General features: G+C 43.1%; 1 protein-coding gene across 2 annotated transcripts in view; it reads left to right on the forward strand.

Moving 5' to 3' along the window:
- The window catches only part of POLE (DNA polymerase epsilon, catalytic subunit), an 867,587-nt gene that overhangs the window by 52,711 nt on the left and 795,094 nt on the right, over positions 1 to 19,782 (forward strand). For both annotated transcript variants that reach the window (XM_069619327.1, XM_069619326.1), the window contains exon 3: positions 17,407 to 17,487. In XM_069619327.1, coding sequence (XP_069475428.1) covers positions 17,407 to 17,487 — 81 coding nt within the window. The remainder of the gene's footprint in view (positions 1 to 17,406; positions 17,488 to 19,782) is intronic.

A 19,782-nucleotide genomic window follows, 5' to 3' on the forward strand; every position in this document is an offset into this window, starting at 1 on the left:
TGGTTGTGTGATTGGATTCAGACAAAGGATGATTCTAAGGGCTTTTCTGTCCATTTATCTATGAACAGAAAGCTTTTAAAATCCAACCCCCATTTTAATGACATTTCCAAATCCATTTGTTAGAATATACTTACTGTAGAAAGATCTTGCATGTAGATTCTGTAAAAATATTATGCAGAAAAACTTTTTTTATTTTATTTGCTTTGTTCACGCGCCATTTTGGGCGTTTCATAACAAATTTTAAGATGCAAACCCCAGAAGAATGCTGGATAATTATTTGTACTGGCTTAGATAAACCATTGATTTTAGCTGGTATTAGATTTTTAAATGAAGTGTTTGAAGCTCTTATAATCTAAATAAGGAAGTGTTAATATAGTGACTGTGTTTTCTCCTATTGGATTGTAGAAGGAAAGATATATGTTTGTAATGCAACTCTTTTTTTTGTTTTTTACTCCTCCACTTTCTATTTTTCCTATTTGTAACTAATTGCTAGGGACAATGCATTCATTTTCTAAGGAATCTTTTTACAGAAGTATATTAATTTAACACCCACAACCCCCTCTTACCCCCCTTTCCATGCAACATTCTCACCCCACAATCTGGCAGAAGAAACGGGCAGTTTGAATATCTTTGTTTTATTTAAAATAACACACAAGAAATTACAGGTGGGCTCCTAAACTGGCAAGTCGCCCAGTTTTTGATTTTCATCTATTTGAATTTTCATTTCACAGCTTGATATATGTCCAAGTTAGGAACCAGTAGTTTGTCACTAATAGTGCCCAACATTTCAGATTTAAATTGAAGAACCACAGGGCTTACCTATGGGTTAGATTTTAATTTATAAATCGGAAATGCAGTGAGAAAATTAGTTTAATGCAGCTTTACAGAGGGAGCACCTTGCTTTGAGCATTGCTGTTTTCTCACGGACAGTTTTCTCAGCTGCAGAGGGAGAAGCGCATACAACACCAGTGCAATCTGCCGCAGCAATGAAGAAAGACTTGCAGAGGATGCTACCCTAGAGGAGGACTGGTAACTGCAACTTTTCTTTTTGGGAACCACAGTTACTAGCCATTGTGATGTATCTGATGTCATCCTTCCTTTTCCGAAGTGTAAGGGTTCTGGTAACTCGCTGCCGCAGGTAACTACATTCCCATGATGTCTGAACTGCTGCTTCCACTTCAGCAACTTTACTTCAACTAAAGTTTACCATTCTCCTTTGTCTCATAGTGCTTCACATCCTCGGAGCTTCTGCAATGTTGCATCTACTGACACCACAGCATCAGCACTCTGAAGTACTACTACAACTTCAGTACTTGGTATTTCAAAACAGTTTTTAGTTCTGACAAGATTTAGGTTAAGGCACTTGAACACCTTCCAATCTGTCTCAACTTCAAATGATATTCATCAACAAGTAATTTAGATTGTGTCAACTTCAGATAGTATTCATGAACAGTAAGCTTCCCTTCCCCCAACTTTGCTTTTACCCCTCTGCCAACTGTTAGCCACAATGATTACCCAGAGCCTTGGTGCCACTCTGGTAATGCTTGCACACTTGTATCTTAAGCAATGTTGAACTTTCTGTAGGCTCGTTCTTATTTCGATGGTTCTCTGGCTTTAAGGAAGTTGCTTCCAGCCTTACTAGGAGGATACTCTTGGCTTGGGCAATGCTGGCTTTCTCTTTAATGATAGACACACAGTTTTAAATGCTTTACTTAAGCATTTAAGGTTAGTGTGAATAAAGATACAAAAGGTTACTCTTTCTCTGGAAAGTCAAATTAAGCACACGCAGCAACGTCGTATAGTTTACAACGTTTAAAGTGTCCGACAAAGAATTTCAGTAGCGTTTGCTCTTGCGCAAGTGAAAATAAAAATTGCCAATCACACACGATGGCTGCGTTTGAATTGTTCCATTGTCAAAAGGTTTTACTAACAACTTGCACAACTTGTACTGCTTCTGGCTTCTCATTGAAGTTGTTGCTGGTCTGGCCAGTCGACAAAGGCGCCCCTTTCGCTCTTGAGACCCAAGGCTTGCCTGCAGCTCCTCGCCTTGGTTTCCGACACACCGCTGCTACCGCAATCTTCACTATCAGGCTCACATGGGGGAAGGGAGCCTTCCTGCACGCCTTCCGCTGCGTAGCCTCTGCAACTCAGAATTTGGGGAACAGGGCCCTCCCAGAACGAGCAGTTGAAATCTGCTGTGGCAACGTTCTGGCGTCCCTTCGGTTCTACCATTTCTGCACAGATTGCCAGCACTGTATCTTCTTATGTCTGCCTCTGCTACTGCACGCACTCCAGTCACCGTTCCAGCTCCTCATTGCCTGCACCTGAGGTGGGGCCTTTTATGCCTCCCAGGTTGCTTCAGGTGTAGGCTGTTAAGCCTAATTGCCTGACCTCTAATACAGCATGCCTTTTCAGCTCTAGTCCTCGTCCCAGTATTCATGGGATTATGGGTCTCGTAGTCCCCAACAAAGTTTGTTTTTTTAAGCAACCTCTTAGTTTTAAGGGTTGATTTATTTCCCTTAAACCCATTAGAAGATGAACCGTTAGAATTGGTTGTTAAAGAGGAAGACCATTGATTTAAGGCAATATTGCTAAATCCTTTTACATTAAACCTTTTATATGATGCATTTGGAAGTAAGGAGGGTTTTTAATCTTGATATAGCATGAGAGATCTTTCTGTTATAATGGTTTGTTTATGTTTTAGGGTATTTGTGCCCAGAGTCACAGAATCTATATGACATTCAGATACACTGTAATGGCAATAAGCCATGACCTGTTTTGGCAATCTGTAAAGGTGTTCCCTTTCAAAGGACACATACTGCGTCTCATCTCACAGGATCTCTTCACCACCATGGGCCTTGTCTCCTCCCAAGTGATCTTCCTGCAGTACACCACCCCCAAGGTCAGGATCAGGAAGCGTCTGCCTTTCCCTGGCCACCTGGGAGTAGACTTTAGGCAGGGGTTCAGTGAGGGATCTGTAGGATTCATCACACTATCTACAACCTCTCCCCCGGCCCCTCCATTGGCTGCCTTGTGGTCACTTGTTGCAGAATCGGGGATCTGTGCAACCAAGGTGGGGGTGGGGTCTGAGGGGGGTTTGAGGGGGGTCATACTCTATTCGGCTTCTGTGGTTGGGGAGACGGTGTGAATGCTACTCTGATCATGACACAGAGGTAGCCTCTGCTCATGTGGCCAGGGGATGGCATCTGCTACCTGATTCTAACCCTGGGGATTGCTATATGAGGGAGGGGAGGCGACCCTGGTGGGTTGCGAGGAAGGGGTGGAGCGGGGATAACCCATCATCCGAGCCAGTCACATACCCCCATTCCCTTTTAGGGATGTTCCCTCTCTTCCTCATGCTTTGATGGCATATTGCGCCACTCTCACTGAACCACTAACCAAGTATTGCACAATATTCCTTAAAGACTAGGTTATTAACAACTGAGACGAGAAAGGGGAGAGGAGTGATGATCACTTCTCACGAGGACCCTAGGCAGCGGTCTAGTCACTGGGAAAATGCCATTGGCCCGACATGATTTAAACTCGTGCCGGGAAGAGGAGCATGGAGTTCTTAAGCTCACGGCAGAGCAAGGTATCAGCGGCCGTGTGGAGTCCAGACCGCTACGAGGTGTGAGGGCAGCCCGGTGAGCAACACTCTCTGCAGAGCTCAAGGAAGCAAGTTGTGCTTCCTGAAGGCTGCAGAGACTTGGATGCTGTCCAGAGTGCAGATGCTTACCGAAGAGTATGACAGGAGACGCGAGAGCTGCGAGAGCCAGAGCAACATCTGGCTTGGAGTCAGGAATGCAGAGCACCCACAAACTGAGCTGGTGAACCCGGGGAGAGGGTTGAGATGCCGAAGCACTGTCTGGCATTGTCAGAAGGCCCTACACAGTGGTACTGGGGTCTGGGACACTCAATGCAAACTTGTGGAAAACCAAGGAGGCAAACGTGAGGGACATTGTATGTTGAACCATGAGGAAAGGGTCAACCAAATATTTGTTCAACAAGCTGAGTGGACCAATGAAAAGTGCTGAACATACATTAATGATAATGTGAGCAGATGAGAAGTACTGCTACGCAGCGTTGAAAACAAATGCATACAAGTCCTGGCAGGTGAGTACAACAGGCATGGTCCAGTATGTGATAAACTGCTTAAAATCCTAAGGAAGAATCGTACATGTGAGATTTCGAGCTGTTGTAAATCTGGACAAGAACCTGTGTGGGGAGAATACCAGGTTACATGCACATCTGGGACCCACACTCAATTTGTGGAACAATAAAAGGAGAATTCTAATGGGAACTATACCTCAGGATTGTAACCTGTGAGAAACCTGGGGAAGGGAGCCATTTCCCTGTGAGGGGATTGCTGTATCCCAAGGATAGTTATCCTTTTGAACAGTAAAACTTGATTATCTCAGTTTGAACTTTTTGGCATTGGTAAAAGGAACCCAGGGAAGGGAGCCATTCCCTGGAACTGATAAAATTGGCAATTTGGAACTTTTTGGTTTCGATGTATACCTTTTTTGTGTCGTATTGGAACACTTGCACACTTTTGAAAAAGAGGCGACATCCTTTGCACCTTAGTTAGTTTTAGCATGTGAGGGCCAGAATATTTCGAACACAGGACCAGTGCTTCAGATAAGATTATTAGGTGGGAGTATTTTACTCCCTATTTTTAAACTTTGAGTGTAAATGTGATTTCAAGAGAGTAAAAATTACTTTTCGTCTTTGTAAGAGCGTAAACTGTATGTGACCTACAGCCGACTTGTGCAAAAAATGTATGGAAATCATAACCATGCAGCAGCTTTCTGCATTGTGAAAGAATACACCTTTCATTATGTCTGTAAGGTTGATCTCTCCTGTATTAAATGTTGAAAACACAAAAACCTAGCCAATTACATAGTAAAGCAAGCATGAATTATATTGTGTGTTTTGCGGTTCGATAGCAGAATTGTCTTTTGATGGTTAATGAAAGTCCTTGTTTCCTGGAGCTATTACAACCTAATGGTATGGCAATGTTATGATACAACAAACAGTGCAGAGAGGCAAGGACTCAATGCTAAATTCTATATTTATTGTCTCAGGAGGATAGCGCAGGGGCAACATGCTCGCCTTGGAAGCAAGACGACACAGAGAAACACAGGTTTGATCCCCAGGTCCGTACTTAGAAACCTCTGGGTATTAAGCGCATTATATCGCTTTCGGCAAAACGCTGTACTTGGAACATATTAATCAGCAAACAAAAGTCGGTAATCCTTTATCGACCATGAAAGGCTGAGTTGGCCTTGCCAGGATTCGAACCTGCAACCTACAGATCATGCACAGATCGCAGCAACAAGTGCTCAACTGGCTGAGCTATCTTATTGGCCAACATCCTTCAGAAGTCTGGTAACTGAGTATTATCAGGCCGAGCGAAGGATCAAGTTCAGAAAAGAGAAAACGCCACTACAAATAAGGATTAAAGCCCTGCATTTAAATTTAAAATTGGGACCGAGCCAAAAGGGATAACGTTGCCCAAGTCAATCATAAAACAATTTTAGTAATTCTGGGCGAAAGATAATTACAAACAATTGTATAGCTATAAGATTAAACATGCTAAGAATGGATTGAAATGGACTGAACTATTTAGTTATTCCCTCCTGAACATCTGTCTGGAAATTTAAGACAGTGAAACACGTGTAGAGGGCACTGGATTGAAATTATTGATTTATAAATTTGAAAAATAAATTACTCTGTGGGCGCAAGACATCTGGTTTCTGTCTCTTTCATAAAAAGACAAAATTCGCTGCATGGTAACTGAGTATCGACTGAGGTATAATAACAGTGCTTAGATGTTGGACGAACCATGTATGAAGCGCTACATACAGTTAAATACCCATCTGGATTATCACAGGGACGCGTTTTGCTGAGTTTCTATTTCAATTACAAATGTAACTTTCATTTCTTTTTTTTAACAGCGCTTCCACTTCCTGGAGAGTCAGGTTTTGGATGTTTTAATTGTAGTCTTGAAGATTTGAGAGGTTAGAACACCTGTGATTGGTGTAATGATAATCACTCACCCTTGAACAAAGAATCTGCTGCCACTGACCATTTATAGCAAAAATTCCCCATTGACTGCAAGGTTGAATGGATATAAACTAGACCTTGCATAGTCGTTTACACACTGTTTTTATAGTTAGAGTGTAAATTAAATTATAAGTGTAAAAATGATCTGCCTCTGCATGATTATGCACACAGCTCAGGAACTCGGAAAAATACAATTGTGCAATACTGGTTTGCTTTCACTGGGAAAAGCATAATTTGTTACAAAATATTAATTCTCAATTGCGAGTTTTCCATTTTATTAATTTTACAATATTAAAATGCTAGGAAAATCTGCACAGTGCTTCCGTTTGCAGCAAGCAACACAGCAGAAGCGGAATGGAAAGAAACCATTCCTTTTGTCACAGTGTGTAGTTTCTTTTTTTGAAAGGCTTTAGATAAATACATTCTGTTTCAGAGGCGTTTATATATAGCTTGCAATTACCTTCATGCAGATAAAAATCAAAAGAAGCGTTCTGGTTTCTGTCAAGTAACCTGACCCTTGCACTGCCCTCTGCTCTAAACTTGTGTCTAAATGTACACAGGAAAATAATAAAGCTGGTGATGTTCTTGTAAAAATCTTATTTGATTATATACAAGTAATTAAAAAAAAAAAATAATAATAAGGCTGGTGTATTTACAAGATTTTCATGCGTAAAAAGGCCTTATACGCACCTTATCTGAAGGCCTGCACAGGACATATGTTTACTTTGAGACATCTTGACAAATGACAGACCCAGTAGTTTTGTTTGAGGTAGGGAAATGCTTCCTAGATTAGGGATAGTGAGGTATTTTCCACCCCTATTTTCATTTGATAAAGGTTTGTAACCAAAACAATGAGTCCTGTGTCCTCATCTCTTTCCACCATCCAGTGGTTCCCTTAATTATACTCCGCAATGTCAAATTAACAGTGCTCTGACTATAGCTTCTATAGTAAAATCAGACTGACCGATTCAGCTACCTTTCTCTGCGGTCTCCCCTTCTAGAAAGAGCAGACACAGCCTCGGTCCAAGGAAACTCAGCCAGGAAAAATGACATATTTTCCGAAGACTTTAACGGCACAGCCCTCAGTTTAACCGTCTTAGTACTCTGAATAATTGAATTTCACACCAAGGTCTGCACAAACTACTTTAATTTGATATATTTTTTTTTTAATTTGTATAGTGCGGCTTTGACCGATATCTAGATAGGTTTGACGAGTTTGAGGGCTCTAAAATGAGGCGTAAACCAAGGCACAGATAGTTTAGTTGACTTTCTTTGTGTTTATTTAAAAAAAAATTAAAGAATTATGGGCACTAAACTGTCCGCTGATATGCCAAAGGCAGAATGCAAGGCCAAAAGTGGGCCCGCATCTGATACGGACATGGGGCAGTGATAGTGATCATGTATAATGGCGACCAACATGATACCAGGCATGGGAAGAAAAACACATGGATCTCTTGCTACCAGAGACAGTAGGAATAAGACAGGAGAATGGTACCATATAGTGATCAGTCCATTCAACTGGGATGGCAGAATGAACCACCATGCTCCCATCCTCTGAAAAATATGACTTAATAAATGTGTAGAACCAGAACAAAATTGAACAAAACGAAGATCGGCCATAGTAAATATGTTTGCTGCTTGGGTATCTGTGGGATCGTCCACCCAAAGGTTAACATATCTGAATATAAACAGATGTGGGTATTTCAACTGCAGTGTGGCTGCTGGAAAGGAGGAGCCTTGGGATTCAGAAACGATAGATGACTAAAACATAATCATCATGGTAGGGGAGAAAGAGAGCCGAACTAACAGGGACTCCAATTTTAAAGAATGCATTTTTTTTTTTAAACATGTGCCACCCGACGCATGGGCGGCGTCCCGATTAGCTCCCAAAATAGAATAAGATACTGGAACAGCAGGATTTAAATCGGGACCTGAAGTCTCTGATAACCAAGTTTCTGAGACGCAAAAGAGATCAGGTTTGTGGGTGGAAAGTAAATCACGAATATCAAATTTATGTTGCACCAAGGAGCCGGCATTACATAGGAGGACGAATAAGGGAGACCTATTTGGGCCATTCCTCCTGCCCGGGAGCCAGCGCACCGTATCTGGTTCTTAGGCACAAAGAGCAACTACGTATTCACGAGCTACTATCTTTCGGTGACGCCAAAAATTGGGATGCCCAGACACCGGCTGGGACATGGGTGGGTGCAGATGAGATCAACTTTGGCCAGCAGCTGCTGCGCATGGTTGCGGTGTACATGCCTACGCTTTCAACTTACATAACACATTGTATTGCAATTGCCCAATCCAGGTAAAGCTCAGATGACAATGGCGAGCGGACTGCACAGGCAGCCGTGAGTGGGGGGGGGATGGTAAAAAAGAAGGGGATTTCAGGCAGACCCTGGAAATCCCAAACAGCAAGGCCAGGCACCCTCACCTGCAACTAACGCGAATACAAGTAACCAAACGCAAAACTAAAGTAATGAATTAAAACAAGTAAAAACAGTATTTGAGCGTGCAGTGAAATCCTTGTTGGATTCTTAGTTCTTGAGACTGTTATGATAGCTACTGGGAAAATGAAACCAATTTAATCCTGAAACGCTCCAGAGTGAATTCTTTGTGTAATAAGATGAACTAGACTACAAGGGAAACCAATCCTGTCAAATCGTGGTCCCAACACGTTGAAATCCGGAACCTCTGTTCAATGTGAACAATCCTCAGCCACAACCATTCAACAGATCCATCTTCTGTTATGAACAAAGCACCATTTTGATCGATTGCTTAAAGAAGTAGACCATCTTCATGGAGCCTAATGCTCTGCCGAAAGTCATTGAGCTGCCGTAGGCATCGTAAACGTACAGTCCATGAGTTTGGCCTGAATCACCACTATAAAGCTCACATTTCCAGGTATCTTTTTTTTGTAATTTGGTAACTGGGCAGTGTCTTGACTAAACACACACACGTGCCATTAACTCTCCTAAGCATAAATCAAAGTGGATGCACAATGGGATCTGAATTCCTGCTTCAAAAGAGCTCACTTCTGCAAAACAAACCTTTCAGAGTTCAAACTAAGTTGACAAGTTGGATGCTGCATGTAAACCATGTTTTATCAGGATTCTTAGCACTACCTTCCAAGAGGGAGGGAAGGAGGGAGAGAGCTGGCAAAACTGTGCATAACACCAATAGCCTTGAGGCAAGCAGTGCACTGTATTTGTAATAAATGGCCTTGGTTGTCAATGACTTTAAGTATATCCTGCATAGTAATGGGCATATCAAGATCTGCAACTTTGGACCGAAGCAACTTGTTCGATCTCTGGACCTGACAACCTTTCTCGATATGCATATAATGATGGATACAAAATCTTCTTAAACCACCTATTGGTATCATCAGAAAACACCTTGCTCATCCCCCAATGATAAAATGGGCAAAGGACTGTGATCACTCTGGACTAGCCTAGACTGCACTATTTACATCACTCCTTCTCTCTACCTCTGAGCCATTATGGGTTCATACAAAGTGTCTGCCTACAGCAGTAAAGGATATATAGGGAGTAAGCTTAATGTCTTGGAGTTTGGTACAGTTGTTCGTGTTCGCATTGTCCGTTTACAAATATAGATTGGTCTCCTCTCGCCAGATAGTTTTATAAACCATTTTCAGTGCCTATACAGATACGTCTGATACCTGTTTTTAAATGCATCCTTGGCATGTTTGGGAACCAATCCCAAATTATTCTTAGAAAAGGGCACACCATGAGTCCCTAATTTACTCAGAAATACAATATCTGTCGGTACCATCAACTTGTACTGCCATGGAGTTTATCCTTTAGTCATGATTAGGGAATGGTTGGGTTGTGTTCAATGAAGTACTGTGAAACGTAGTTGGTGACACCACAGTACTATTTTAGAATACATGCCCTGGACTGAGGAGTGAAAAGTATTATCTGCGATGTTATGTTTGTGATGGCACCAGTTATCAACCCTCCCTAGATGACCTTATTTGGGATACCTCTTTAGCAGAAAAGATCTCATGTTAGACCTTTTTTAAATCTAGAATTGTATCATCACTCAAACCAAGCGCTATCAGCAGATTATGATTCTAGTCTGCAAGAGTGGAAACGAGCTGGAAATGTCAATATTGGGGGGGAGGCATACAAGATCACAAGTGTTAGTTTATGACCGTGAATATTACCTGAAACTGACCTATTCGCTGTCTGCAATATCAGTTGAATTTGGAGTTAATGTCAAAAAATGGATGACTCCAGGTCAGCACGCCCCTAGAATTTGAGGCACATGCCGTGAACATACCAGTTCGAACCCTTGTTTCTCAAATGATAAATTCTGAGATTCGTTAGTGAGTCTCTTGCAGCATAATTGCATACATTGACAGGCTATCGATTATAATTAGTAATGTTCCTAGCCTTATGACCATGTATTCTCCATTCTCGTGGGTGGGACCTGACCTGATTCAGGAGCATAAATGGCAAATGCTTTAGATATCGAACATTAACGTTGCTGTCCCAAAAATGAACCTCCCTCCAAACCCAGTAATTTTGCAATGACCATTTTAAAATTGTCCCACCCATGACATCATTCCCAAGTTGCAGTGAAAACACGTAAATCCTAATGAGGCAAACCAAGTTGCGCATGCCAGAGGGTACCAATACCTGCCACATCACTCCCATCTGAATACACATCCCTGTGGCTACATTCAAAATGAATGAAAGCCTGCTTTTTTAGACGTCCAAGCCGGTATATGAAATCCATTAACAGCATAGAAACACTTTGGTATTAAATCGAATCTGCAATGTCCCCGTTTTTACTAGTGTAATCCATTAGGCATACAATAAGTGTTTAAACAACAGTCTATTGAACAGACATCTAGCTAGCAACAATTGATGATCGCCAAACATTACTGAACCCTGCTGTATAGTATGCACTACTACTAGGCTTCTGGCTATCCAAACTGTCCTGTGTTTTGTGGTGTTGGTTGTGTTTCCCATTGATTTCAATGGTGGTGTTGGATGCAGGAGATTTTCTGTTGGAGTTGTAGCATACATGTACATTTTCTCAAATCTCCCTGTAGCTTTGTCTGGTTGTAGTACAGGGGAAAGTGGCACTTCTCTTTGTCAACCTGGTTGTTATATTGGAGTCGTGCCCCTCATAAATGTCATTTTGAGGTTGGAAAAAGTGGTATGATTCTGTTTTTTCCCCTCTTCCTGATCTTGGATCCGTAGTTGTTTCACAGATCTGCTCCAGGTTTTCCCTCTGTTGGAGGGGGATTCTGGGAGATGGTGTGCAGTGATATTTTCATTGTGAAAAGCCTAGATTGTAAAATAGAGAGCAAAAAAACATTATTTTTATAAAAGTCTTTTTTGGGCGATTAACAATGTAAATGCGACTGGATACCATTAAGAGTAAAGGCATAGGGTGGGGATCTTTAGGGGCTGGGGTGGGGGCGGGGGAGTGACAGCAAGGAGGGCTGTGGTGATGTCCCCATGAATAAAAAAATATTGATGGAAAACATTACTGGGCGCAGAGAGCAGTGTGCTTGTTAGTGCAGTTTGCTGCAGTTTGTTGCCTATCTCCTCAGAGCGGAGAAGAGGAGTCTTGTTGAAAATTGATTACAAACTAGGGGACCTAGCCTCTTATGAGGCAGGAGAAGCAACACGAGGTCTCCATTTTTGGAAAAGAAATGGGGAGACTCGTAGGAACATCTATCTCGCTGGAAAAGGTGCAGGCTTTTGTTAGGAAGAAATTTCCAAGCAGAGTTTTTACCGGGATCTGCTGCTACCGAGGTCGAGCGCCCATCGCTATCAAGGCACAAGAACACCTCAAACTAACAGAGCCCACTGCTGGGACAATAAACGGGATGCCTTCTTACCCACGAGAAGCAGATTGCCGTGAGGATGCCGAGGAAGGGGACCGGGGAGAGGTCAGAACTTCCCCACAGATGAGCCATATTACAAATCCACCTCTAGGTGGGGAGAACGAGGGAATTGTGGCAAAACTGGCGTGCGCTGAACAGCAACGCCGGGTGCTGCAGACAGCCAAAGGGTTGCAGCTAGAATTCATAAGAGTCCAACCAGAGCCAAATTCCCCCTCTGATACACATGGCTCAGACCGAGAATAATCTTACACAGTGAACTTCAGCAACTAGCGCAGAAGAGAGCTATCGAGCCCTGCACCATGACACCAAGGTTCACCAGGAAAGAAAGTAAGACCCGTGATAAATGTAAGAGCTCAAAAGCTCGGTGGCATATTATCACTTCAAGTTGGAGGGAATCCACCAGCCGCAAGACACTACGGCAGGGCGACTGCCTCACAATGATCGACTTAAGACGCAGATCTCCCAATACCATTTCAGGAACAATACCAACCCTTTCTAGCATTCACCTAGGACGAACAAAATTGGCAATTCACGACGATGCCCTTTGGGCTAGAATCTGCACCATGAGCCTTCACGAAGCTCATGAGGCTGATGGCAGCAGCGATCAGGGAGAAAGGGATCTGTATGTTTATCTACCGGAAGACATTCTGCTGCTAGTAAGCAACAGGGAGACACTCCAGTATCAGACAAAATGGGTGAAAAAGCTACTCTAGTCACTGGGATTCCTAGTGAATCTGGAGAAATCGGACACTATCCTGACAAAGGAGAATAGACTTCCTCAGGTTTATCATAGACACCAAGGCAGCAACACTGGAATTGGCAGCCAGGAAAGTGAGCGAGATCAGGAGCTGCCTGAGCAAGAGCGTGATATCGCTGAGGACACTAGCGAGAATAGTCTAGCTTCTAGCAGCATCGATTAAAGCAATATTTCCAGGGCCCTTACATTATCAAGCCATGCAAAGACGAAAAAATAAAGCACCTACAACAGGGGCTAAAATGCCATCAAACGGTTCCTCTAGATGCAGAATCCAGAACAGAGCTGAAATGGTGGCTGCAGAATATGGACGCTTGGAATGGGAAAGCCATATTCGGAGACCGGCCTGACCTGATGAGGGTCAGATGCCAGCAGGGCTGGCTGGGGTGCCCGCTGTGGGAAATAGCAAACAGGAGGAAGATGGGAGCTCAGAGGAGCTCTGGCTGCACATAAACTGCCTAGAGCTGTTGGCAGATCCTTCGCGATCAAAGCCTTCACAAAGGACAAAGTGAACTCCTGCATTCTACTGACGATGGAAAACATCTCAGCAGTCGGATATATCAACCACCTGGGAGGAACAAAGTCGAGACTCCTAGCATAGCTAGCCAAGGACTTCTGGCACTATTGCCTCTTATCGGAGTCCTCAGTGACGGCAGAATAATCTTCCGGGAAAGCTCAATGTAGTACAGGACTGGAACTCCAGACATTGATCGTATTCCAGCAACTGGAAGCTAGATGTACGAGTAATCAAGCGGATAGGATTGCGGGGACCTTTCCCCACTGACCTATTCGCATACAGGTTAAACGCTCAGAAGAGCAGATACTTCAGCTGGAGGTTAGACCCAAAGCAGGAAGCGCAGACTCCTTCCTCCAAGACTGGACTGGTGGGGGAACCTGCACTACCACCCCCCCCATACATAATAATGAGCAGAGTACTGGCGAAAGCTCGCAGGGAGGTAACGAGACTGATCATAGTGGCACCGATATGGAAATCACAAGTATGGTTCCCGACTTAGATGGAGTTGATGGACCTCCTGAGAATACTACCAGCAGGGGAACCTGGACCGTGTTGGGTAATTTCATCCTTTGAGAGTGAAAGGGACACTCCCACTAATGGCATGCAAGATAGCCGGAGACAATGGGCACTCCCAGGCATTTCGGCACAAGCTGTACGACTCCTCGCTGAATCGTGGGCTGCGTCCACTGGACGGAGCTATGACACAGCTTGGAGTAGATGGTCACGGTGGTGCAAGAGGAGACATTTTCAACCCGTTTCTGCGCCTGTAGTAGTATTCCTGAACTTCCTGGCAGAACTGCTGCAGGACAGAAAAGCTTTTGGAACTATAGGAGTGTACAGATCCGCCATTTGCACAGGGACACTTGCCCATCGACGGCATTCCTGTGGGAGGGAAAGCAGCAGTGATGTCTCATCAAGGGAGTCCGGTTCAGGAAACCTCCAGAACCAAAATACGTACAGCTTTGGGATGTGACTGGTACTGAGAATTCTCGCCAGCTGGCCCGCGAAAAAGTATCTGTCCCTGAAACAGTTGTCAGGGAAACTAGCTATGCTATTATGCTTGGTATCATGCCCAAGAGTAGCAGACGTTAAAGTACTAGACGTGAACAGGAAGACGTACGGACCTAAGCGAGTCACCTTCATTTTGGTCAGGAGGGCAAATACTTGTTCCTCATAAATATCCTTTCCTTACCTGCACAATCACTCCAAGTGGTGCGTTGCGGCATGCATAAGAGAGTACGAGTAGAACAGCAGAAATGCAAGCAGCAGGAACAATGCAATTGCTAATGGCACGTAGGAAACTGCATAAAGCTGTAGCGACAGCTACCATAGCCAGATTGGTGTGCAAAGTAATGCAGTTAGCTGGAGTAGATCTGTCCAAGTATGGGGTGCATTCCGTGAGGGGAGCAATGGCCTCCAAAAGGGCTGGCGCAAGGAGCGAGTTTACAAGAGATTCTGCAAGCGGCCGACTGGGCCAGCGATGATACTTTTAGAACATTTTTTCTTTGAGCCTGTGCATCAGTAGCAGCGGCAGTGACGAGAAGCTTTGAACAAGCATAATGCTCTCCTGCGGTCTTGACATAGAATGAAGATTACCCCTGCTAATAGCGCAGGGAGTCCTGATTCTAGTAAAGATGAGAAGGCGAGCATTACTTTCCCACCCAGATACACGGGAGGGGATGAGACGTTTAATGTGTACTAACTTTGTATCTTGATAGATGACCAGTAGAGCAATTGAGCCAGGCTAGAGAGAGCGCAAGTTAAGGAGATCGGCCCAACACAAAAGGAGAGCCAACAGGGCAGCTCAGCAAGAAGGGACAGGGCTCTGTGGTTCTACATGTTGAGAATTCACGAAGTTGGAGTGTAGTTAAGAGCATTCGAAGAGGAGGAAGGAAGGAACAGGAAGGACTATGGGCACGTGACCGGACACGTTCTAGACTACAGAAAGGACTCAGTTTAAAGGGAAATGTAGTTCATTTAAAAAGGTTAGTTGGAAATGTTAGATTTGCTGAGCTGGAGAACGGAATAAATAAAAAAGTTGAAGTATAATGCGCGCCTCCTCTTCTTTAATAGAATCAAGACTCCCTGCGCTATTAGCAGGACTAATCTTCATTAAACATTGGAAGATCTCCCAATATTAGTTGCTCAAGAAGTGTGAAAACAATCCGAATTAGAGCGATATTTAGTGAAATGCCCTATTGACTATATAGTGAAGGATTATAAATAAACTAAAATAGAGGCACAATAAACGCATCCTTCTTTCAAGATAAGTAAAGATTCTTCATAAGCAAACGAAAAAGCAGAGCGGAAACATGGGGGAGGGATGATGTGACCCATACCTCCGAAATGAACAGAAGAGAATCGACACAAGGATGAAACCTTCATGGGAACACAAATACCTGAATCGAATATGGATAGAGGAATAGTTGGTATATCAGAGATAAACCTATATCTTGCGAAAGATCGGAATTTCCGAAAAATGCATGACATCTAGTTGATAAAGTTGACGTTGGCATTTATTCAGGGATAAGGACATACTTTTGCTGTATAGGTGTAAAATCCTCAATTTTTATTAAATTGTATCTCACAGTTAAGGGTAATGGGATCTGAGGATATTGTATTGGTATGTTTTATCTTGATCAAGGGTAATGGTATCCCTGAAAGTTATGTGGAATAGCTCATATGATCCTCAACTTTGTTGCAGAATTTCGAATATCTGATATCTGTGCGCAGCCCAATGTGGCAGGTTCGAATCCTGGCAGGGTCAACTCGGCCTTTCATCCTTCCGAGGTCGATAAATTGAGTACCACTCTGTGGGATCATGTCTTATGTTATTTCAGCGCTCTGAGACCTATGGGTGTTTAGCACTACATAAGAAATCAATAATTATTATAATGGGTACAGATGTTTTCAAACGTTCAACTTTCACGGAGTAAGGACATGTTAAGAGTAGTATTTGATAAGGTGGAAAGTGTAGGACATGAAAGGTAGAAAACACCAAAACCAATAGAAACTACAATTCAGAGTTTACATTGAGTAAAAAAATGAGAATGTAGAATCTGTTGTTGGTATATCACATTAGTCTCACCCTGTGGCAAACAATAGTTATCATGACATTGTCTTATTTCTCATGAATGACCGTTTTCACTTTTAGACCAATACAATCCTACTTTTTTGGCCCGGTATAGTAAACTGGTTATGAATGGTACACTGTTCTGTTGAACACAGTTTATGGCTCTTGGTAATCCAGGCTTGAAGGGGTGTGTGTACGTTGATGGCATATTGGATGCTAAAGAGATACAATGCATACCGCGTAAGCTGCAGTTATCGTACCTCAGTTGCACATGTAAATTTGCAGGAGTATTTAATCACCCAGCAGCAGAAGCCAACATCTCACTTAAAGATGGTCAATTGAAGACCACTCATTTAGCTTGCATTTTCTTGGAGTTGCACATTTATCCCTATAAATGTAAAGTGCAAGAAACTGCAAAAGCAAAAATTGATTCATATGGTCTGAGGTACCGCATATTCTGCATTTCTAAGACTTGTGAAGGGCATTGATTTAAGCTACTGCTCTTTAGTGACCATTCTGTTTCTTTGGCCGTAGCTGGCAATCTCCTTTAGAAACGTCCGATGTGGTGTCATAATACAGGCCTCAAAGTCTGCAGACCTGTTTGGTTTCTTGATGGCCCAAAGTGCTTCTGCTACTTTCTGTGGTACATTTGGGGAGGATAGGTTCTCATTTTAGCAGCCATGGAGTGATGACCAGCTCCTAATACATTTTTAATCTATATCTAAACCAACGCGATCTGCTAAAGTATTACTGATTCTTGGGTACTGAAGAGTTTCAAGACTGTCACCTGCACTGGAAACCATCTCCTCAAAAAGTGGGTCCCTTGCTCACTGCTTGGAGAGGCACATCTTGCCCTCACTGACAACACCATACAAGGTGTATGGGATTGTTGGTGGTACTTTTGTTCAGAGGAGAATTACCTAGCATTTCATTAGTTAACTCTCACTCGCCAATTTTCACTAGCCAACAGCTAGTGGCGAGTGCATATTTTGTGCCCCTAGGTATTGGTTGTTAGGTTGTTGTGTGGTGTCACAGGGATGGTTTGGAAAGGTTTTGAAGCAAAGGCATTTAGATGTTGCACTTACTGAATATTTATGTTTGTCTTTCAGAATGAGGTTTTGGATGAAGATAAGCGACTGATCAGTGCTGTTGATTATTACTTTATCCAGGAGGACGGCAGCCGGTTCAAGGTGAGGTCGCCATTTGATCTTGGGATAAATTAAGGGAAATGCTGTGGGGGGTTGGGGGAGGGAGGCTACTTTTGGGAGAGATTAGCTGAGATTGGCTGATAAGGATGGCCAGGTCACATTTGCTCTGGTAGGTCAGAGGACACCGGTCTGCTTTGCTTTTTCACCTTTGCATGGTCCGTATAATAAAGGGGTCATCCCTGGGGAAAGCTTGTTTGTGCTCATCCCTTTGAGTGGAGGCATGCCTGTACAGGTACATTGAAAACTCCTGTCCATGTCCTTGATGGATGATTACATGACCTATACTACAGATACTGTTGATGTTGGGCATGCACTATTGTGAAAATGCTTTTTTTTTTTTAAGGTGTGCATTGGAAAACTATGAACCAGCCCTAGTGTTCAGAGCCTTTTCTTTTCAGCAGTGTCTATCTAAAATATTTCTCTAGTATTTATTTTTATACCATGCCTTGAAGTGGGTGAGTTTACTGCCTGGGTGCTCTGTAAAGTGGTGGTTTGGGGCATAATTATATTTGTGGGTTCCTGTCTCCTAACTTGGTTGTTTCCCTCCCAAACTGTTTGCCATGATTCTTCAGCTGACTTTTTGTGACTAGAGGGACTTTATCTGAAATCCCATGCCTGTCACTCCAACCCATATCCTGATGTGCTTCCTGTAGTATCGCACGTGGCGGTCAGAATCACATGGGGCCAAAATGCGGTGCTTTAAAAGCACTTTTGTCCCATCACCTTGAAAGTGTATTGGGGAGAAGACTGGTCGCTATTCTTCGGTTTCAGCTACACCACACTTGTAGCCCTTTTTGCCAAATTAGTAGCACAATACATCTAAATAGTAGCCATTAAGTTGTGTTCCTGGCCATTTTGTTTTGTGGTCTGTGTGGACCAAAAGGCACGGCTAAAAACTGCTCTTTTGCTGACGTAGAATCATTCTGTGCCCACAAAGATCTCCTTGGTTAAGGTGTAGCAGGGATGTGGAAATACTACCACCCGAGATAAGTTGTTTTTTGTCCAGGATAACACGTTTTTTCAGCACATTTTCCATCTATTTCCACTTGACAAGTAGGCTCTGTTATCGATGCATGTTATTGGTTCAGGTCCACTAAGTGGCATTGTTGTTAAAAAAAGACAGTACAGATCAATTGTTTACACTAGTTATTCACATTTTGTTTGACACTACATTTGTTTTAACATTACTCGTGACATTTTTTCTTTTGGTCACAAGTTAGTAATGCTGCATGTTGTACACAGCCCCATTTTTATTGCAACAATGGTAACGGTAGGCACACATAGCTCGGGGCAGAACTTCCTGCCTGTGACCACAGAGGACACTCCAGCCATATGTGAATGTCCAAGCACATTGCAACATTATTTGATTTGAATTATTTATAAACGCACACAAGGACAAACTGAATCGTATAGAGGCGCAGATGGTATCGAGAGATGAGCACAAGATACATAAATAATTGGGGAAAAAGTACAACTGGTAGGAGGGACAAAAGCAGAGATGGGGCATCTAGAGGTCACATTATTTAAAAAGGAAGGTTTTAGAGCTGTGATTCCAAGGACTTCATTTCTCAGGGGATGCTATTCTAGAGCCGAGGGCCATAGACAGCAAGTCTCCTGTCAACCCTAGTTGCACATCGAGAATGGGGAATATTCAACAACAATTTAACCCCTGAACGCCGTAGCCTGGACGGTTGATGTTGACTAAGCTTATTTACTAAATAGGCTGGGTTTAGCCCCTTAAGGCTTTTCTATATGAGGCAGGCAATCTTAAATGTAATCCTGTCTTCCACTTCCAACCAGTGAAGAGAGCAGCGTGCAGCAGAGACATGATCATATTTCTTCAGGCCACAAGTTAATGCTGCATTCTGGGCCCTTTGCAATCTCTTCAGTTGTTTGGCGGGAATTCCAGCAAGAAGACTATTGCAATAGACCAGATGTGAATTTACCAGTGACCCCACCACCATGGCATGGTCACTGCTCGGGAACATATGGCAAGACATGTAGCATACAAAAGGAGTAAAAAAACTTCCTGAACCTTGGCACTAACCTGGCTTTCACTTCCAAGGTTATTTTGCCAAATACATCTAAGATTTTTTTTTTTTATCTTGCTGGCAAATTTAAGATCCGCCCCCAAACAGTGGAAATCCTGGGAGCAATTCCCTGCCCTGAGAAGATGCTGTGGTCCAAACAGGGCAAACTCAGTCTTGGTTGGATTTAATTGCAAAACAAAGGGGAGGTCTGGGAGTCTCTCTACAAGCACAAACACAGCCCAATGAC

The sequence above is a fragment of the Ambystoma mexicanum genome, chromosome 10 (assembly GCF_040938575.1).
Source record: "Ambystoma mexicanum isolate Mex_15411 chromosome 10, UKY_AmexF1_1, whole genome shotgun sequence".
NCBI classification, from domain to species: domain Eukaryota; kingdom Metazoa; phylum Chordata; class Amphibia; order Caudata; family Ambystomatidae; genus Ambystoma; species Ambystoma mexicanum.